General features: G+C 38.5%; 2 protein-coding genes across 3 annotated transcripts; one reads left to right on the forward strand and one right to left on the reverse strand.

Moving 5' to 3' along the window:
- Window positions 1–6695: 6695 nt before the first annotated feature.
- On the forward strand, window positions 6696–15934 carry LOC141595180 (transcription factor MYB3R-3-like). Of its 2 annotated transcripts, none has more exons than XM_074415153.1 (9): window positions 6696–6885; window positions 7076–7246; window positions 9206–9257; window positions 9840–9897; window positions 11619–11713; window positions 11800–11903; window positions 12679–12807; window positions 13644–14673; window positions 15640–15934. In XM_074415153.1, the coding sequence occupies exons 2-8, from the start codon at window positions 7092–7094 to the stop codon at window positions 14653–14655; spliced, it is 1605 nt and encodes a 534-aa protein (XP_074271254.1). In that variant the 5' UTR covers window positions 6696–6885; window positions 7076–7091; the 3' UTR covers window positions 14656–14673; window positions 15640–15934. The 2 variants fall into 2 exon arrangements, with proteins under 2 accessions (XP_074271254.1, XP_074271257.1); XM_074415156.1 differs by having other exon boundaries at window positions 6710–6885; window positions 7047–7246.
- Window positions 15935–16541: 607 nt separating this feature from the next.
- LOC141595198 (expansin-A4-like) lies at window positions 16542–21047 on the reverse strand. Its single transcript, XM_074415171.1, has 3 exons — window positions 20816–21047; window positions 19861–20179; window positions 16542–17244 (listed from the first exon to the last, which is right to left on the reverse strand). Exons 1-3 carry the CDS (start codon window positions 20967–20969, stop codon window positions 16932–16934), a joined length of 786 nt encoding a protein of 261 aa, XP_074271272.1. The 5' UTR covers window positions 20970–21047; the 3' UTR covers window positions 16542–16931.
- Between the last annotated feature and the right edge of the window lie 1600 nt (window positions 21048–22647).

The following is a 22647-nucleotide window of genomic DNA, read 5'->3' on the forward strand; positions in this document are numbered from 1 at the left end:
CTTCTATTCTCAAGGGCAATAATTTCATTTTGTTATTCTGAGTATTTGATAGTTTGAACTTTTGGATGTATTAGCTACATCGAATAATTGTTTTTGAATTTGAGACAGTTTTAAATATTGTATTAGCTACATCGGATGATTGTTTTTGAATTTGAGATAGTCGTCTCAAGTATTGTTAAGATATTTGTTATCGAATCTTTGAAATTGCATTATTAATTTTATTTGTAGTTTCTGCCAACTTTTTGTTTTAATTTAGTATGAAGTCAGCTACTAGCTAAGCTGATGTGTTTTAGGTGCTTGTGTAGCTAGTGCGAAAGCATACTATTGTGGTACTGTATTTAGCTACAAGCCGTTTTGGACGCTGAAGTTAGCTACTAAAACATCTGTCTCTAATGGTGACTCTATCGAGCTACTGCCATCGTCTGACGCAATTTTTGCTACAAAAATATCAGTGTCAAGATCCGACTCTACTTTGGCTACAAACTATTTTGACGCTAACTTAGCTACCAAACTAACCGTCTCTAAATGCTACCTTTTTAGCTACCATTTGATTTTGGTATCTAAGCAAACGACAAACAATTTAGTCGCTACTGCAGTTTCTAAGTTAGCTACCAAACAATTAGGGTAGCTAAGTTAGCGACGAAAGTTTTAGTCGCTAATGCAGTAGCTAAGTTAGCTACAGATTATTAGTCGCTAATTTAGTCGCAACTAAGCGTCGCTATTGGGGTCGCTAAAATTAGCGACAAGGGTTATAGCGACAGGAAATGTTCTGTAGATAAGTTAGTCGCTAGTATCATTTAGCGACAGAAAAGTAGTTTTTAGCTACGGAAACTTCAGTAGCTACGTGGCCAATCCCTTGTAGTGACAATTGGTTACTTTAAGACAGATTTAAATATAAACAAACTAGATAATCACCGCCTCCCTGTGGATTCAACCCTGACTTACCGCTAGCTATTTTGTTAGTAGTAGTTTAGGTTTACTTTGATTAAGGTGATACGACTTTAACCTTATCAGGTTTTAACTTCCTTGCGGCAACGACGACGGCGAGGGCTGCTTTCTCGATCAGTGGGTAATTCCTTTCGGCGTCCAACGGTATCGGCACGGACGGGTCGGCGGTGTCGAAAGGTGAGCTTTCGATTGCACGAAAGCTTGTGCTCTGTTGCTCCCCCAAGCTGAAATTTTTATTCCCTTTCAGCACTTGAAAGAACGGTGTGCTCTTGTCCGCCGACCGAGAGATGAAGCGGGCAAGAGCCGCCATTCTCCCGGTCAGCGTCATAACCTCTTTTCGGTTCCTCGGCTCTGGTAGGTCCAAAGATTTGCTTGGACTTTCTCCGGATTGGCATCAATTCCCCGCACCGACAAGTACGCCGAGAACTTGCCCGGACACGGTTGCACTTCTTTGGGTTGAGCTTCATTCTATATTTCCTTAGTAAACAAAATGTTTCGCTCAAGTCGGCCAAGTGCTCGCTGTCAGACTTGCTTTTTACAATAGCATCGTCGACGTAAGCCTCGATATTTCGCCCTTTTTGATCTTGAAACACTTTGTCCACCAGCCTAGTGTAAGTTGCGCCAGCGTTTTTCAAACTGAACGGCATCATTTTATACATGTATGTGCCGTGTATGGTGATGAATGCGCACTTAGGCATGTCTTCCTCGGCCATGAATACCCGATGGTATCCTGAAAAGGCGTCTAGCAGGCTCAACATAGTGTAGCCTGCCGTTGCGTCAATTAAACTATCTATTCGAGGCAAGGGATAGCAATCTTTAGGGCATGCTTTATTAAGATTTGTAAAATTAACACACATCCTCCACGCCCATGATGACTTCTTTACCATTACAACATTTGCTAGCCATTCAGGGTAAGTACAAGGCATGATAAAGCCCGCCTCTAATAGTTTATCTACCTCAGCCTTGATGGCCTCGTCTTTCTCGGCTGAGGAGTTCCTCATCTTCTGCTTGACAGGGCGAGCGGTGGAGAGTACATTCAGCTTGTGAACGATCATCTCCCGGCTCACGCCTGGCATCTCGGCTGCTGAGTATGCGAAGACATCTTTGTTCTTTCTCAGCAGGTTTAGGAGGTCGGCTCTGAATTTTGGCTCCAGACCGACACCGACAGTCACGGTGCGCCCTGGGTCAATTTCCACTTCTTCGGTCTCGGCTCCTTCGACCATGCCGACGTTGGTGTGCATCGGATCACCCCCCTGTTGTAAGGATGGGCTCTTCCCCTTCTCTGAATTCTTTGCCACTTTGAGGGATTGCATGTTGCACCCTCTGGCAGATACCTGGATGTTGACGATTTCATCCCTTTCGTCCTTTGAGACGAGCTTGTGTGCCTCCCCCCGGTCCGAGACGTACATCAATGTCAGGGCCCGGATGGACATCACAGCATCGGCCTCGCTCAAAGTGACACGGCCTATAAGGACGTTGTAGGCGGATGAACCGTCAATCACCACGAACTCAGATAGAACATTTTTAGCCGCATCGGCTTGGCGAACATCACCGGCGATCCCGATTGACCCTGGGGTACCAGGCCGGCCCCAGAGAAGCTTTACAGTGGGTTAGTGCAGGGGCTCAGGTCTTCAATCTTCAGACCGAGATTGAGAAAGCATTCCCTGAACATGAAGTTCGTGTAGGCGCCCGTATCAATTAGGCACCTCTTGACCAAGTGGTTGGCTATGTCCAAGTGGACTACCAGTGGGTCGCTGTGCGGGGCAACGACTCCTTCGTAGTCCTTCCTTCCGATGGTTATATCGGGGACGGTGGAAGCGGGGATCGCTGTGGTGGGCACAAAGTTGATGGCTTGATAAAGCTCATTCAGGTGCCGTTTATGCCCATTAGCCGACCTGCCGTTCTCGTTTCCTCCGATGACAACCTGGATCACTCCCATCCTCTGGAATACTGATTTTCTATCGCCCCGTCGGAGCTTGTTTCCGGGGCTCTAGCCACATACATACTGAGGGCCCCCTTTCGGATCAGCTCCTCGATGGCGTTCTTCAGATGCCGACAGTTGTCGGTCTTATGGCCGGGTTGGCCGTGGTAGTCGCAGAACTAGCTAAGGTCACCGTCTCCCCTCGCCTTGGGGGGCCTTGCCCATTTTTGCCCTTCGTTCCTGCTTAGGGCGAAGACCTCGGCCGGTGATTTGACCAGGGGGGTGAGACCGCTGTACCGCTTCGGGGTGTATGGTCCCGAACTCCCCCCCGGCGCCCGTCGAGTTCCGTTTCCTGTTGAATCTTTCAGGCCGTGACCTATTCATGTCACGGCGTCCTTCATCTACGTTGTCCCGGCGGCTCCTCCTTTCTGGGTGCCCAGCTTCGTTGTGGCCTACCCAGGTCTTGTGATAGTCCTCCACCTTTATGGCTCGGTCGGCCATCTTTCTGGCGGAGTCTAGGTTGAGGTCCTCGCACTTGATGAGCTCATTTTTGAACTCGCCTTTCGGCGGAGCCTTTCATCGCATCGAAGGCCGCCGATTCGGTGTTCGACTCTCGGATCTGCTGAACCTTAGCGTCGAATCTCTTGACGTAGCTCCGGAGGGACTCGTCCTCCCCCTGTCGGATAGTCAGGATATCCGAGGTCTCCACGGCCCTTCGCTTGTTGCAAGCGTACTGGGCTAGGAAATTGTCCCTTAGTTCGGCATAACAGTATACCGAACCATTGGGTAGCCCCTTGTACCAACTCTGAGCCATCCCATGTAGGGTCGTTGGGAAGACTCGGCACCACACCTCATCGGGTTGCTCCCACACCGACATGTACGACTCGAAAGCCTCGGCATGGTCGGTCGGGTCGCTATCCCCTTTGTATGATATGGGCGGCAGCTTCAGCTTGGTTGGCACCGGGACTTCGAGGACATAGGCATTGATGGGCTGTCTGACCACGTGCCGAATGACACGTGGCGATTGGCTCCTCGCATTCCTAGTCCGGCTTCTCTCCCCGTGGCGGGAAGGGCTTCTTGTTGTCCGACTTTGGAGAGTCGGACTTCTTTCTTCATTTCTTTGGCGGTGGCCTCGTTGGTGCCGCGGCGACGCTGTCCTCCCGCGAGTGGGGGAAGGACTTTGGTCTGCCACTAGCACCACGGGCACCGCCGGCGTCCTTGCATTCCCAGCTCCTTGTATTGCTCCGGTCAAGTTGTTCGGAGTCACTTTGTGGGCCCTGGTTGCCAGTGGAGGCACTGCCGTCACCGTCGTCGTGACAGGGGTGACCGGCGTACCACCCATCAGGTTCAGGAATAGCTTCAGTTTGGCTGCATCGACCACATGTCCCATGACAGTGACCTGGCCGTCGGGCAGCGGTGTTTCTGGCTCTCTTGGCATCCCGTACTTCACCGGCTCAATCACTCGGCCGGTGGGGGACTGCCCGATCTCAGAATTAGGGAACGTCTCATCCTGGTAGAATGCGGTTTCGTCACTCACAATTACTTCTTGTTGTTTTGACATCCTCATAGCTTTTTGAGTGGTTTTTTTTTTAAAGGGAGGTGACTAGCTTTTAGTATCTTTTTCCCCACAGACGGGCCCAATTGTTCCGAGTGTAATTTCGGAGCAGTGTTTTGTGACCACGTAAGCTTGTGGAATGATGTCGTTGCTTGTCTCTTCCTTTCGCTCTTTCCTGTTTAAGATGAACAAATTGAGGGCTCGGCTTGGTACCGAGCGTACTCACTCCGACGCTCAAGTCAGTAAACTTAAAGAGATTAAGTTGTGTGTTACTTGGCAAAGTATATTGTAGAGAGATAAGAGAGTTTATACCAGATTATGAGATGTTTAGGTTATATTTCGGATTATTGGATCGTTTTCTCAATGAGGATTGAGGAGTATTTATAGACTTTCACCTTTTGTCACGTAGTGGCCAAGTGGCCAAGTGGTAGAGCAGGTGGAAAGACTGTTCTACCCTCGGCCGAGGGACCCATGGCAGGCCGGCTGGCCTTGTTGACTCCATGCCGAGGGGTCTTGGATATGAGTACGCGGATATGTCTCCCGGCTGGTGGTTGCCTAGCCGAGACCAGTGACAGCCGACAAAGTCGGTTGCGTCGGTTAGGCTGTCTAATACGTTGACTTGCTGTCTTTTGGCTTTGACCTTGCTCAATGTGTTGACTCGGTCAGCGGGTGCAGAATATGCCCCATCAATAACAAAAGATGAAACTCGACAAAATCTATTGATAGGCCATGGCACATTGGTTGACCGGCCGTCGGCTTGGCTCAACCAATGTCCTGTCAGCTGGTGAACCTGTAACACCTCACGGTAATTGAAGAGGTCCAGTGATAGGCTTAAATGACTAGTGCTTAAAGGGATTGGAAGTACTACTCATATCAACAAAGTGCACTTTCTTTTATGGTCATGCATGCGAAAGAACTCCAAAGTTAAGCGTGCTTGGCTGGGAGTAGTCTTAGGATGGGTGACCTTCTGGGAAGATTCCCGGGATGCGCATGAGTGAGGACAAAATGCGCTATAAAGGACCCGTGTTGATCTGTGGGCCATGTACACAGCCTGGTGAGCTATCATAAGTAACCGCTCCCGGCCTGGTTTGGGTCGGGGTGTTACAAGTGGTATCGAGCAACCTGCGACCGTGTGGTGATCGGAGGCAGTTGTTATACGCTCCTGGAGGCGGTGGTTATACGCTCCATTGTGATCACACACCTAGCGGGGAGGATTACGGTTAGCGGTTATGCTCCCGAGGCGCAACGAGGACGTTGCGTTCTTGAAGTGGGGGTGACTGTAACACCCCACGGTAATTGAAGAGGTCAAGTGATAGGCTTAAATGACTAGTGCTTAAAGGGATTGGAAGTACTACTCATATCAACAAAGTGCACTTTCTTTTATGGTCATCCATGCGAAAGAACTCCAAAGTTAAGCGTGCTTGGGCGGAGTAGTCTTAGGATGGGTGACCTCTGAAAAGGTTCCGGGATGCGCATGAGTGAGGACAAAATGCGCTATAAAGAACCCGTGTTGATCGTGGGCCATGTACACGGCTGGTGAGCTATCATAAGTAACCGCTCCGGCTGGTTTGGGTCGGGGTGTTCTGAGAACCTGTCCAGCTCGACTCGACCAATCTTTTAATATCGACCGGTCAACTGGTTGTTGGTCTAATACCTAGGTCGAGACAAAAATTCTTAAAACCTTTAGATCTTTAATATCCCCAAGTCAACATAACCACAATTGAAAGTGCACGGCGGCCTGCCGATCGCCTACCTGCCAATAGCTGGTGTTTGGGATGGAAATGGGTCATGTACTCGTGTCGTGCTTAAACAATTCCTTCACTCCAACCTTATTTATTTGTATTTTGAACGTGTCGTTCCGTGCTTGGGCTAGCACGATTTTCTTTCTCAAACTTCAGCCCTGCCGTGCCATGCAGGGTTGTGCCGATCACTTGTCGTGCTAAACTTGGTCATGGGTTGCCATGTGTCTGCCCAATGACTCACGTGCCCACTACCATCTCTAACTGATACGAGTTCAAAATTAATTAAACTCTTCTACAAATTTAGAAAGAGCCAAATCTAAACCTACTTACCGACTATTTTTTCCAAATTAAAATAAAAAACTTATCTCAAAAAATTAATGAAAGCCCAAATCCAATCTAATCTACAATCTACATATACATAGTGGTAGTTGCCGTAATTGGGGTTTTAAATCTAACGGCTAAATAACAGCAAACCAAAGATCTTCAATCTTCATCCCTTCATATCTCTCTCTTATTTCCCCCAACAACTAACGACTACTAGTCGTAGCTTCCATAACAACAACAAACAAACATAAACATAGCCGTTTGATTTTCAATTTTCCCCTCTTTTTCCCTTTCCCCTTTTCCTTTATTTTTTTAATTATTTCTCTCTCCTTCTTCGTCGCGCCATCGCAATCCCCACCTTCACTCCTCAATTCCTCTCTCCTCAATCTTCAACGGTAATATTTTAGTTTTTTTTTTTTTTTTTTTTGAAGTATTGGATTAATTGAATTTGATGTGATGTATGATTGCAAGATCTGTGGTTTTAATTTGATTGATGTTTTGATTTTGATTTTGATTTAGTTGAATTGAATTGAATTGATGTATTGTGAATTGTTAGGGTTTATAAGTGAGTTTGTGTGGAATTAGGATGTGGTGAAAGGAAATGGCGGAAGGTGAAGATTATTGTTTGGAGAATAAACAAGCGACGACGACGACGGGTTCGAGTTCGAATTCTGAAGGAAGTGCTACTGGTAGTGCTAGTCCTAGTATCAAGTCTTCTGGTGTTAGTAGCCCTGTCGCCTCTTCGTCTTCTCATAGGTATATTACTCATCCACTCATGTATTATTTCAATTGTAAAGTTTATAGCTTGATTATTTTATGTGTGTTGTTTGAGCAATTTGAATTGTGAATTGATAACGAGATTGCGAATAAAGTATGTTTAGGTGATTGATGTACTGCAGGATTACCCTTGTTAAGCGGATTAATGAATTGATGTAATTTTGTCTAAAGTTTATAGCTTGGCAGTTTTCGTGTGAATTGATGTGTGTGTATGAGATTGCAAATAAATTATGTTTACAAGTTTGCTTTAGTCGAGCGAGGTTACCCTTGTTAAGTGGATCCCAATTACATGAGAACAGATCCTTCTTTCTTAGTTCAATTCTTTACTAATAACTAGGAGTTATGGGGGAGGATCCCTGTGCCAAAGCAGGCATCTTTCTTGGCAGTCGCCGTAGTAAACTTCCTTGAGCTAGATCAATCACCCTCTTTGTGCGCGATTGAAACCCCCACGCTTACTGGATAAATCCTTGGTTGTATTCATTCATTGACTCCCTAGATTGATACTTTCAGTTAGGAGATAATTTTAGGAGAATGAGGAAAGATTCGTCAGATGGTTTTTATATAAGGAAGATTATGCTCAATACCTTAAAGTATCAAACATTTTTTCCTAGTATGTTACTTTTGATTTAGGATAATTTGAATAGCTACTCTAGTTGTCTAGAACCCTAGATAATGCTAGATACTTCAGACGTTTCTTTCTAGTTTGGTCCTTTCGATATAATATAATTTGAATTATTACTCTAATTGTTCAGATGATGTTAGATACCTCAAATCTTTCTTTCTAGTTTGGTCTTTTGGATTTAAGATGGCTGATTCTTTTGGCACGATCCAAAAAGGAATTGCAATTGTTCTTATGGGATGGATCCAGTTCCAGTTTTGGTGCAATCTGTGGGCAGGTGGCTGTTCTCTAGTTAAGAGAGTTGGTGGCAGGCACGGGCAGTTTTTAGAATCTGAAAAAGTTTATCTAATTATGGCTTGTGATCCTTCTCTTTTATAGTAATAGTTGTGCTTTTAGTGGTTCAAAGTTGACATAGATCTTACAAAGAAGGTTTTTAACAACTGATGATAACATAGAACTTGTGGCAATCTAAAGGCAGTCACTTGTGATACTTTTTAGGGTAAAGATTTTAACTTTAGCGGAATTTGAAGAAGGGAAATGAGACACTTTTTAGTTTTTAGGATAGCTGATCTTCTAATTTTATAAATTTTTGAGCTGTTGACGCTAAGAAGTTATCACTTTTGAACATTGTGGAGGCAATGTTATTTCAGTAGAAATTTTCGGTTACTATAGCTGGTCAATGCTATACTCTTGAAGATATGTATTAGTTGGAGAACAATGCTATGCTCTATCATTAGAAATTAGTTTCTTAAGATATTTTGTGCCTTTTAAGCAGTTCCTACTATGAGATAACAAGTGAAGCTGAGAATGACCTAGTAAGATAAAAATTCTCGATATGTTTATTATTTTGGTTGAATCGAGTTACACTATAAAGTTTCTTATGAGATCTTTTTGTAGATATTCTACGTGGCGATCATATAAAACTGGCTAATTTGACATCCTTGATGTGTAACTACTAATTATAGTACTTATAAAAGTTAATGTGATCTATTTTGTTAAATATGATTTCCGCCTTCTCTTTTCAAGCAATTACTCTGTTGATTAATAAAATACTTGTTGAATAAGTGAATTTCTTGTTCTAATCTATATGAGGCCAGAGATTAAGTTTTATCATTGTAATAGTCATTGAATCCTTATTGGAAAAAAAAAGTTGTCACTGAATCCCATTTGTAGGTGACTGTACTGCAGATATTCTATAGTCCTTGAAATCAAATATTTAGTTTTTTTTTTAGCTTTTTACGTAGTTTCTCACTTCATAACAGATGTATACTGAGCATATATGTCTTTTGGCTTAATCTCAAAGAACTGTCTCTTTGTAGGAGGATCACAGGACCAATTAGGCGAGCCAAAGGGGGATGGACACCAGAAGAGGTTAGTACTAAATTTATTTTTCTCGTTACTTTAAACTTGAAACCTTTTATTTTATTTTTAAGCCTTTGGTGTTAAGTTATATTATCAGGCTTTTCTTGTTGTCTATTCGAAATTTTGTTCTCCATTAATAGACAAATGTAGCTTTATGAAAATAGACAACTTTTTCTTGGGTAATATAAGTTGGGGCCATGATATTAGATCTGTTACATGGCACCTTCTCAACTGTGTTAGGAAGGTGTTAAAGGCTCCCATAGCTGTATTGTAAGGTGGTATAGGCTGTGTTTATGGTGCAGCAATTAGGCCAGGACAACTAATTTTGAGATCAAGTCTCACATTGAGACTTAGCACCGCTTTCTAAAGATTGAGGGTCACCACGAGTCCACGAACATAGTTTGAAGGTATTGGTCGCATTTGCGCGACCAGACCGATTTCTACATCTTGGCTGAAAACAATATGTAGTTCTATACTTTTGCAGAAATTGTCTTTTTGCAACTTATTTGCACATGTTCTACTAATTTCTTCGTTTAGTTCTTTTATGTGACTGTAGTTCTTTGTTTTCTAAGAGAGTTTGTTTATTGGCAGGACGAAACTTTGAAAAATGCTGTCAATGCTTTCAAGGGAAAGAGCTGGAAGAAAATAGGTTTGCTTCATTTTTAAACATAGTTTATTGTTTAAACTTGATTGCTTATCTATTATTATGACTTGTAATTTAACCCAGCGATATTGAGTCTGAATATGCCCTGTAATAAAGTTTAGTAACCTCTTGTCTTTAGCTTAGTGCAGAAAATGTATGATTTTTGCGCCTCTATAGTATTATTTGCCAAATCATTTTAAGGGGTTGGTTTTGTGTGTAAAACAAAGTAGAAATATCTCCATGCATCCGGTCGAATTACTTTCTGCAGAAATTAACGCGGCAAAATAGGAATAATGTCTTCTTCTCAATGAACGGATAGACAATCTGTGTGTGTGTGTGTGTGTGAAATTCTAATTCGCGTGCTTCTTAGTTTATGTGAGTCGAAATCTTGCCTGAAATTGGAGTGAAAAGAGGAATATTTATCATGGGAGGGTAGTTTGAGACAGCAAATATTTTCAACTGTACTGTACCCTTGTAGCTGCTTAGTGTAAAGCGCAGTATGTAACTCTACCTTAGGAAGTTTGTTCAATAATACACGGTGGTGACTGATAAATTCTAACTAGTGTGCTTAACTTTAATTTATATGATCCAAATTTTACCTTTAGTTTGAGTAAAAAGGGGAATGTGACGTAAACTTGTAGTGGCATATACTGCTTTGGATGATCAATTAGTTTGTAGAATTCTTTTTTAGAACATGAGTATTCTTTTGACTAAGTATTTTCATCCAGTTGCTGCTTAGAATAACATGACCGGTAAATTTATCTCATCAGTAAATACTTGGTATCCAGCTATAAATTATATATTCTGATTAACTTAGTTTCTTATAGTCCTTTTATGTGAGTCCAAATCTTGCCTCGAATTTTTTTTAATTATGGAAGGTGAATTTGAGACAGTCAATGTATTCAATTGCCCTGTTCCCTTATATTGGATAAGTACCCTTTGGATGAGCAGCTTACATTCTCTAATAGGAGTGCAGATAAAGAGGGGTAAGGGGGATTGGATATACACATCCTTATCCGTGTGTTAGCAACACAGAGAGGTTGTTTCCGGTTTACTCAAAAAGGGTAATGACTGCTACCTCTCTTTAAATAAAAGTGCAACCAATTTAGTAAGCCATTTTGCTTGACTTTGTCACATCTGGAACCAAAGGTTTATGAGTTTCTGGGCCTTTAGCGTCACTGGAAAGGGAGATGAAACTATGATATGATGTAAAATCACTGATATTGGACTATCAGTTGCCTTTTAGAAATAATTTGTATGCTGGATTACTGGTTAGTGAACGTGTATAGCTTTGAAGGGTATATTCTATGATTAATGAATTATAATTTTTCTATAGCAGCATATGATGTGCTTCATATGTGTATTACTTGCTGAATACTAGTTCTTGGAGTATGTCGATTTTTTCTGTCCATGGCTGTATGGTTGTACCGTGTTTTCAAATTGTCAAGTCTAGCTAAACATGAGATAGTTTGGCAAATGTGTCTGAAAGCACTGTAATTCATAAATGCTTTATGCCGTAAATTATCTAATTTTCAGTTTGTAGTCTTACTTGAAGAAACTACAAATCTCCAAGGATGTTTCATCCCGCCGTATGTAAAGCTATTAGCTATGCACTGAAATGGCCTTATGTTTTTGTTTTATGTCAAATCCTGTTTTTTCATAGGTTGTAAGTCAACCTTAGTTTTATATGAATATAAAGTAGCTTGGCTGTGCTATTTTTGTTGCAGCTGAGTTCTTCCCTGATAGATCTGAAGTGCAGTGCCTACATAGATGGCAGAAGGTTCTTAATCCTGAGCTTGTCAAGGGACCATGGACCCCAGAGGTCAGAACTACCTTTTATTGCTAAGGCAATTCTTAAAGAAGCAACATATAGTTGTTGTATAAAATTTGAAATATCGTTTATTGCAGGAAGATGAAATGATTATTGAACTTGTGGCAAGATATGGCCCTTCAAAGTGGTCCATCATTGCAAAGTCTTTACCAGGACGTATAGGAAAACAATGCCGAGAAAGGTAAACTGACAAACACAATAGCATGAATCATGGTTAACAATCAACTTTGTTACTGCAATACCATTTATGCCTATGTAAGTTAGATATTTATGTCTATATTGCTGAGACTCACCAAGACTTGGATGCATGCAACAAGCTTTCGAGTGTTTGTTTCTGCTTTAAAATTAAGCGACGCATGGATAAAGCCAAACAAGTGTTTAGACCAACTATGCAGACACGGACGTGACTTCTTTTTGTAAATAACCCCCCTATCTTCTGTTTATAAATATTTTATATAACATTTACGATATATAATTAAATAGTGTAAACTAGTTATCTAGAGGAAAACAACCAACAAAGGTCCATGCACCTAATATAAGAATTCTCTTCATCCTCTAATTCCCTTCTTCCAAGTGTTTTTATTATTATGCCCTTTTGCTATTTTCTTTCTCTTCTTGCTCTCATTTCATTGATGAATTCAATCTTACGAACTCAGTCAAGTATCAGTGTAGACGTGTTGGACATTTGTCCTTTGTCTTGTCCGCCGTGAGTTGTGTCCGATGTGCGGCATGATATATAAGTGAATTATCGAAGTAAAAGAGTCTTATAATACCTGTAACTATTATGCATGAGCATAATTAATCCACTCTGACTCTATATTCTTGATAATGTCTATACACGTAGTGGGGGTCTTGCTCTCCAACTAATTCTGAATATTAATTAAATCATCAAATTTGACAAATTTGTGACTTTGAATATTTTGAGAAATTTTCTAAATTTTGATATTTTTTTGTAGGTGGCACAATCACTTAAATCCTGATATAAAAAAGGACGCTTGGACATCTGAGGAAGAACTAGCTCTCATGAATGCCCATCGAACACATGGCAATAAGTGGGCTGAACTAGCTAAATATCTGCCGGGCAGGTAATTCTTGACGACACCTGATATTTCTTTAAAGTACGAGGAATTAAATTTTGGGTGGACACTTTTCATTATTTATTAGGCAGACAGTTGATCCCCTTCTTTTTTCTGTAACCAAACCTTTAGTATGCTGCTAGTTTACGTTTTTCTCTCCCGCTGGCCTCTCCCAAGTTTTATGTGTTTCTTATGTAGAATTTGCGTTAGCTCGACATGTACAACAAATTTATTAGAAAGAAATGTTTTAATCAAGGTACAGTTTTACACAAGACATCAAAATTTCCTTGGCAGTTATCTTTTTACGGAATACTTTATTTTACCATGAGAGAAGACAGTTGTTAAGGTAAGCTTGATATAAGGGATTGCATTGTAGGCTCTTCCAATCTAGATGACTAAGTAGTGAATACTGACAATATTAATTTAAGAGAACATAAAATCAAACTTTAGATGACTATGAAATAAGCACTGTTAATGTTCTCTGAGAATATTGGGTTTAAGCCATATAGAAATGGAAGTCTCTTGCATTCATGTGTGCCCCAAGGATTTCACTGAAAAAGTGCTTATTTTCACTAAAAAGGTATTTTCACTGAAAAAGTGCTTATACATAACACTATAATCTTGTGGTAGCTGACTACCCCGTTTTTTTAAATCTTCTCTGTTTGATGGTGATTTTCCCGTGATTATTCTTATATGCTACCAGTATGCGGTATGCCTTTACTCCAATATATCTGAATTTCAGTACGGTTCTAGCTATACGTATCCCAATCCTCTCTTACTTCTGAAGGTTCTCTACTATATCCTTCGATAACTAATTTATATTTTCCTCAAATATGGTCCTATAGGACTGATAATGCAATAAAGAATCACTGGAATAGTTCCCTCAAGAAGAAGCAAGATTTTTACTTGGCTAATGGTAAACTCCCACCTGCGTCAAAGAATAATCTTCAAATGAATCCACGAGATATAGAAAGGTCCACTTGCAATGGGAGATCGGGTGGCATTTTAAAAAAAGATTCCGATTCATCTGCTCAGACTACCTCCGGTGCTGCAAATTTTTATGGAACAGAAGATGATAAAATCAAAGTGGATTTGTCCGGTAAACTCCAGTACGTGGGTCCATGCAGTAGTAATGCTGACGAATCTTCCAATTCGGAAGTTGTAGAACGATCGCCGAATATTGATTCCATCTGTAGAAAATCAAATTCTGTGCCACTGCCGGATGTGCTCTATGGAAATGATGCTCCTGGGACACCTGTTCGGCAGAAAAATCGATCCTTTGGTTCATTGTTTTATAAACCTCCTCAATTTGAAAGTTGTAGCCTCTCAGGATCGAACTTAGCGGATTGCACTCCAGCTCGAGGAACATCACAAGTAGGGTTCTTCACTCCACCTTGTGTGAAGAGCAACAGTCTTTCAGAGCACAGCCCTGAATCTATACTTAAAATGGCAGCCAAGACTTTTCCAAATACTCCTTCCATAATTAGAAAGAGAAGGGCACAATTCCAAACCCCTCAAACCCAGAAGGCGGGAAAATCTGATGTAGCTTCCTGTAATAGTCAGCACTCATGCTCAGTTGAGCAACAAATAGCATTCGATCAATCTGAATGTCAGAATGGAGGAATGAGTCCAAGTCCAATTCCTTCGTCTGTGGTGGATGAGTTTTTTAATGGCAAGTCTTTTAATGCATCTCCTCCATATCGGTTAAGAACAAAGCGCACGGCTTTGCTTAAATCTCTCGAGAAACAACTAGAGTTCGCATTAGACAAAGACAAAGAGACAGAAGGTGCAAAATCATTAGGTCTACAATCCAATGGCAATACTCCGATCAGAGAACATCTGTCAAAGACTAAATAAATAGTACCCTCGTCTCTGGTATGTTTTTCTTTTTTCAAAGATGATGAATTGCTCTCATGCATTGTCAATACTTGTAGAATTTAATTACTTGATGCGTATTTGGTGTATCAATTTGTCTTTGCACGATACCTAATTCAAATGTGAAACCGTCTTATACGAGACTCGTTACCCCCTGCCTTAATAAGCTGAAATCTTTATTTGATATGAACCTAGCTTGAAGAGTGACACAAGGCAATTGAATGGGGGCCTTGAAGAACACCGTGAGCCTTAGAACAATGTTGAGCATGGATATACCCCATTAGATTAGAACCTTTGTTACATGAGTCTGGCTCAAAATATCTGAGACATCTAATAGGTTCTGCTTGGTGCCGATTTTCCGTGTATTTCTCAGTAGAACATAGAGATGTGTGATCAAAATTAAAATTAATGGACACTTCCCTATTTATTTTTTTTATTTTTCTTGACACCATGCTATTTTGAAGTCAAGGACACTTTCCTATTCGATTTTTCTGCTGTGACCATGACTGACGAAGGAAGCAACAATGACATTTTTGATGATGACACATCTCGAGTCATGTCGTCAGTACCATTACGAGATTACTCAACAACATGCTTTTCACTTTTTATACATTTCCGTTCTTATTAAGTCTCCATTTTTTTTAACTCATGGGCTTGACCTCAACTTTTTAAACACTAATATCAAGGAAGCACAAAGACAATTTTAATACCGACAGGTTTTCAAACTCAGGTCATGGTTATCACTACTCGATGACGTTACCTATGAAGCTAGCTTATATTTTCTGCTGATGTTAATGTGTTTGGTGTTCTACATGTACCATTCTTGCTGAAACTTCGTTCTTCTACGTGACGTTTATGAGTGCCAATATTCTATAACTTTACCAACAAAACCTTGCTTATTCTTCTTGCTGATGATGTAAATGTTCCTCCATTTTTTACAATTACGTTTGCGTACCTCTGTCTCAGGTTAGAAGTTTTTGTGGAACATACAACCATTGAAGTAAAGTTCGAGTGGGATCCGGAGATGGCTCCCTCCTCAATCAGATCTCGAAACCACGAATTTGTACAAGAGCATGTACATTACTAACAATCCATAACAATTATGTGGAATTATTTATTTTGCTTACAAGCTTCAATTGTTCATACCGATACGCATAGAAGATTTGAGGTAGAAATGTCAATCATTGTATAATTTTATCATTCTATAGTTCTATACCCATTGTTTCAGGTTTATCCAATAAATAGCGATTGGGAGCTGAAACCCTGGTTACTGTGGACTCGCCCTCTACGAGATAATTTTTTCCTCTCCAATGCGGGATCTTATCTCTTACGTATGGTTTTCTTGAAACAGTTATTCCTGTTTGTAACGAAAAGTAACCTGTGACATCTCACAAGTATCTCCCCTCTTTAACATCATTTTAACATCGGATGTAAGATGTTACAAGGTTATAACACGTCACAAATGAAAATTTATGTTCTTGAAGACGTTTAGTCTACCATTTACTAAACGAAGTATGATTGGAGTTCCACTCCCTTGTACTCAACCTATCCTATACACTTGCAGCTTTTAGCTAATTTAATTGATGAAGTTATGAGGGATGTTAATGTCGAATCCCAAGAACATCATGTCCGCTATGGATTCCCTTAAAAACACTCTAAACATAATATTTATATTCCATTACATAAACACGGTGAAAAGCATGTAAACACATAATTGAACTCGATTATATTCCTTAAAAACACTCTAAACATAATAATGGAATATAAATATTAGTTGGGTTTTAACCAAAATCCTAAAGTGATGGTTGAAGCTCAACTAATATTTATATTCCATTACATAATTACATACACACAGTGAAAAGCATGTAAACACATAATTGAACTCGATTTTATTATTATAGTGAGATCGCCACACTTATGAAACGATTTCGTACAACAAATAACCCATACATCGACTTACAACTTAGATATGTAACAAAATGTAAATTATATAGGAGTATATAATAATTACTCCATTTCTAAGGAAAAAAATTACTGCGGGTTACTTAAATTTTCCAATTATTCGCAACCACTGCAGCTAAGTACCAAATAAGAACTTGTAAGTTGTAACAACACAGTATAATATAGGTTTCCTATATTTGGTCGTGACGCCGTCAATTTTTCCTCGTAAAAATAAGAGAGAAAAAACGTGATGGCAATAAAGCGACACTAAAAATACATGGTATTTCAATGATTTATGTTTAACTAAAGATTATTAATTAGCGGACTTTGAAATTCTTGCCAACGTAACTGTTGCCAAAGGACCAAGAAGCCGGAGCAACGTTCAAAGACGTGGAGGTCCGTTTGTCGCTGGTGGTAACGCGGAAGGAGAGGGCTTGGCCCACTAGTACCGCGTTAGATTGCCAATTTTGGCCCCAATTGCGACTCATACTCAACCAATTTGTGTTCGTACCCTTAATTCTAACACGTACGATGTCACCAGCGCCGGCCACGTTGGTTATAATTACCAAGTTAAAGTACTTGGACCCGTTGATTGTGAATCTGATTCCACCACTCTTTCTACATGGTACCCTGTTTATTAGCCGATAAAAAATCCAAATTATTTTAAGATAAAACAATTAGCATCCAAATATTATGACATTTTAGAGTCGATAAATTCTGGAAAAAACAAAGAAAGAAAGAAAAAACTCAGTAAGTTGATTATACATATGATGTACTACCACCAGCTGTATTTTCTGAGCATTATAATAAAGTTTTTGAGTTTTGTATTAAAAATTGTTTAATATAAAGTTTATGAGCATTAAACTCAAAAAATTACAATAAAACTCAAAAACATTACCTATAAGCTTAGTTAATTTTGAGTTTTGACGGAAAAAAATTAAAATATAACTTATAAACTTTAATAAGCTCATAGAAAATACACATATATACTCAAAAGCAAATAAAGTTTGAGGTAATAAGCTCAAAAAAATACATATATGCTTAAAAACAAATAAAATCTGAGATAGAACATATATTTGAACACATTTCTAAGTTGTTTTAAAAAATTCATTTAGAGTTTTTAAGGATTCGCAAATGTTAACTAGCTAATTTAGTTATTTAGCCAGTAAAGTTATGAAAGGTGTTACTCATGATTCGAGTTCAAATGTCATTTGAATTAAAATGGCCTTTGTTAAAATAATGATTGAAGAAAGCCCATAATCATGAATGCATGTGGACCGGATCTTATATCCCGGATTTTCTTGACCATAATAATAATTATACTCCGTAGCGTATTTCCCGTGCACCGCCCATACATGTCTCTTGCATGATTCTGCATCCTTCCTGTTCTTATATTTTGTGTATCCATCAATGTTTCAATTCACGTAATTCGTCACTTTCTGATTAGTTTGATACTTGGTGACGAATTGACGATATAAGACGGTTTTATCCAAGTATCTATATATATATATGTAGATCTGACAAATGAGTTATTCAGTTTGGCTTCAAATTGAGTTAAATTGGTGCTATTTAATTCGCCTTAACCTTGGTTTCGACTTCCGTTCGATTAAGGCTCTTTATTTCTTTAATTTTTGGACGTATATTTTTTGAGTATTTTCCAAGTAAAATGTAGCAAATGACAAAGAATGAGCAAGTACCAATGTACAGCGGCGACTCAGATTCCTTCTTTTTAAGTTGATTATTCTTTCACATGTTTCCGTGATTCTTGATAACCACCACTTTTAGGCTTTACTGTAACTCTTTCATAAGACGGTTTCATATTATACAAAATCTCATTGAAGACTGCACGTATCCGTCACTTTGGAGTGACGGATACCATTTCCTCTCACAAATGACCCAAATAGAGGAGAGAGGGAAGCACATGGGGGTGCCCCCACCTTGTCCCCCCTATCCATTTTGTGAGTGACATTACCCGTCACTTACTCCGACCCGTCTTCAGCAAGACTAACTGTTCATATTATGAGACGGTCTATTATATAAAAAGAAAACTCATTTATTAATACTAAATGAGCAAATATTTTATAAAATCGTCTTATTCTAGAATTTGTGTTACTATAAGACTATTATCGTTTTTAATAATTTTATGGTAAAAAATAAAATAATAAAATAAACAAAATGAAAATTTCAATCTCCCACTTTTGCGCCAAATTAGAAAGGTTAAGAATGTAATTAGACTATTTTCTCATAGATTGTGATTAATAAAAAGATTAAAGATAATATCTTGAATCAATCGATAATTATCGAATAATTCAGATGCGATATCATTCAACACAAGTACAATCTACCCAGTTGTAATTACTAATCTTGCATCATATTCTTATACTCCATATTATTTTCATATCATGATATCTGTCGACGGTCGTATTTAAAGACTATGCAATCATCTGTGATTGCTCCAAATATACTCGTATAAGTTTAGCTCTAAAACGGCACAATCAATGGGGAGGAATTAGGGAAATCTGCAAAACACACGACATATTCATTGTTTACTAATTGATAGTCTTCCTCCTTTAAACAACACAACTACATGCAATTGGCGACTTTGTACATTGCGCATTGATTTCTAAAGTATTCAGAATTGTGATATCAACATCATTGTTGATTAAAAAATGGATAACGGCGAAATTAACGTACTCTACAGTTTCAAAACTAGAAGATCAATTTTAATTTTAATTAAAATTTAGTTTTAATCTCCAATGAAGTTCCAAAAATACCCTTTTATGTAAAATAAGTTTAAAATTCAAAACGTTAAAGAGGGAAGCAGAAATATTAAGGAAATTACGATTATGCCATCGGTGGTACTCAAATTGAGTGCCACCAGGTGGCGCTATCTCAATAAAAAACGATCATTTCAAGTTAAAAAAAGAGGCAATTTTTTTACTATTATAAAACTACTTTGTAAAAGTGGGTCACATTTTAACGTAAAATAGTCATTTTTTATTGGTCGTATTATACCACAGTCGCCCACAATAACTAATGCAGTAGTATATTTACTTGAAAATTAGTTATACACAAAAATTAAGGTATTAAGTAAGTTAAAACTAATCACAAATTCTATTTTTAAGTGTTAATCGCTTTTTAACTCGGGTTATGGATAACATTATTAGATGACTTTACCAGTTAATTTAGTTAACGCTCATACATTAAATAAAATATGAAGTAAAATGTTGGTGTAAGACTACTAACCGACGAAATTGAACCGGGATTATTCCGGCATGGTATTGAGCAAGCTTAAGGAAGGCAGGCTCAGCGAGGTCGAAATGCTGGAGAGGAGGGTTGCACCACCCGCCATTGTCGTTCGCTTGCGCGTAATTAGGAGGGCAAAAATTTGTACCGGTAACCAGAATAGACGGGTTACCGGGAGTGCACCATTTGGGATCATCGTTACATTTAATTTCAAAGCACGCACCACATGTTAATCCTTTATTGAATAATGCCGTGCTTAATGCTGCCGTGTCGGTCCCGTACCCGGAACTGTACAAGTTTCCGAACCCACATGCTCCTCCTATATATCCAACATCAAATTTCCAATTAAATTAAATGATAATCAATATCTTTGTTGTATAATAATTTCGTCACAAGGTAGACTAACTGTTTATTCAGTTAATGTATGATTCAACTGGTTGTATATACAACTTATTGAATATAATTGAGCTTTGTTATGAAGTTATTGAGCTCTACTAACAAAATTATCGAACTATCATACAAAGTTATTGAGCTTAACAGAATAATTATTAAGCTCAATAACTTCGTAAAATAGCTCAATAACTTGTAAAAACTTTGAAGCGGCTGTACAATACTACTATTATACAACTGATTGTAGGATAGTATTTGTGCTGTTTATTTAATTGAATGATTAAAGATTACCAAATTGCTTACATTATTGCAAGCTCATTAGTTAAGATTAAGTAGTTCATATGATTTTTCGACTACATTTTGATTAACGCGAATTATACACTAAAAAGAATACATTAAGGTTAGGGGCCTAAAAATAGATGTAATTATTATTACATGGATTTTGATTTTGATGATTAGCTAAGATTAAATGAGGACGATATAAATGAGATAATAACAGCATCTATAGACCTAAATAACGTAATAGCAGAAGTAAAATATAAGAAAAAAAAATATATTAACGTACCCATAGTTCCAGACGCGTCATCACCACCATAAAAGGTAGCATGGGCACCGGTCCAAGGACCGGGTTGGTAAGTCCCCGGGACTCGACCATGAACACTAATGAAGAAGACACCTAATAATATAACCAAGCACAACACATTATTATGAGCTTCCATATTAGTTGTTGCCCTAATATTATGAAACTCAAGTCACTCACTTATTTGAGCAAAAATAAAGAAGGAAAATTTGGAAGTAATAATAAGAGGAGAAAGAGAAGTGGGAGTATTTATGGTGTGCACATTGTTAAGGGATGGTCTTACAAATTATTTAAGTGTTAAGTCATACCCCCCACAGGATCAGGGGATCTCCATTTATTTTCATGTTAGCTAAAATTAATGCACTTTTTATTATTGTTTTGCTTTGTAGTTTGTGCATTTGACATTTGATCATTTTTTACTCCAATTGGAACATGTTAATTAGTACGGTAACTTATCTTGACAAGTACTCTTTATAGTACATATACTTCTCCACTATAGATAGCTAGTTTTCAAGTGTCCATGTTATGTTGCACTTGGATTTTCATTAATTTCTCACATATTTTGATAAACGTAGTAAGTTGAATTGAACAAAGTAAGTATATTACGAGCAATGTCGTGATGCTTGGCCTGGTTGAAATGTAATCTACAATTCAGTGTTATGGTATTGAAATCACATTATGAGTTGCATTATTGTTAACTGTTGTGTCTAATATGGCAGTTTATCATAACTTGTTTATTATGTATCAGTCATATAAGCCATATTGGTTTATTATCGATTATATTTCCTTTATTAGCCAGACTCCCAAGTATAAACAAGTACGGGTCCATAGTAGTCAAATATTAACCGTATTTATCAAAGGTGAGGCACATTGATAAATACTAGCTACTCGTATATTTGACAAGTCTATATATAGAAAAATTGACAATAATTCTTCATCATGTAAGGACTATGTTGTATTCGATTTTGATAAGATATATGGATTATCTAATGTATAAGAACCACTTAAAATTGAGTTTGAGTGACTACATTTATGTTTATCTACTTGATTTAAATGATACACCATAATAAAGACTAGTTGACAACTGTACAAAATGATCTACTAAAAACCAATCATGCACGACCCATGACCATTGGAAATAACCCAACCAAGCAAGGTTGATACTCCGATAGCAACCAAGGATCCTCGAAATGGCTTGACCTGATTGAACTGACCTGATTTAAACTAACCCGAATACCCGATACATTTTTTTACTCAATAGAAGATACTTAAGTTTTTTTTTTTTTTTCCAATTAGATCATAGAATAAGACAAAAGTTGAAAAAATCGTTGAAGTATTTACATAAACCAATGTGCCAAGTCTTGTTGCCCTTAAGATAGTGGTCTGTTAATAACTACTTGTAGATGTAATATGAAACAAATTACACTCAACCTTGTTAAATTAATGCTATTAATGAGAAGTCAATTCTTTCATTAAATTAGGATTATATAAATTAGCAAGTCTCATTTCAGACGCGCGATTCATGTCTTAAGCCAAGGGCCTAAAACGGATAAAATGTGATCATTTTACAATAAAATGTAAAAACTTTCGGATAAAATGGTACCAGTTTATTGTTAGAAAATGATAATTTTTCTTTGTTTTTTTTGTATCCATTAAATAATTGCTTTTTATTTAAAATGATGATATTTTCCCGTCTTAAGTTATGATCGCTTGAAATAGGAATTTGTTATATTAATAATTTTAGAAGTATTTATTTTTATATTACCAATATACTACATTTCATAAATGTCACAACCATGAGGAAATTAATTTGATGG

This window comes from Silene latifolia, chromosome 1, assembly GCF_048544455.1.
Source record: "Silene latifolia isolate original U9 population chromosome 1, ASM4854445v1, whole genome shotgun sequence".
Classification (NCBI taxonomy): domain Eukaryota; kingdom Viridiplantae; phylum Streptophyta; class Magnoliopsida; order Caryophyllales; family Caryophyllaceae; genus Silene; species Silene latifolia.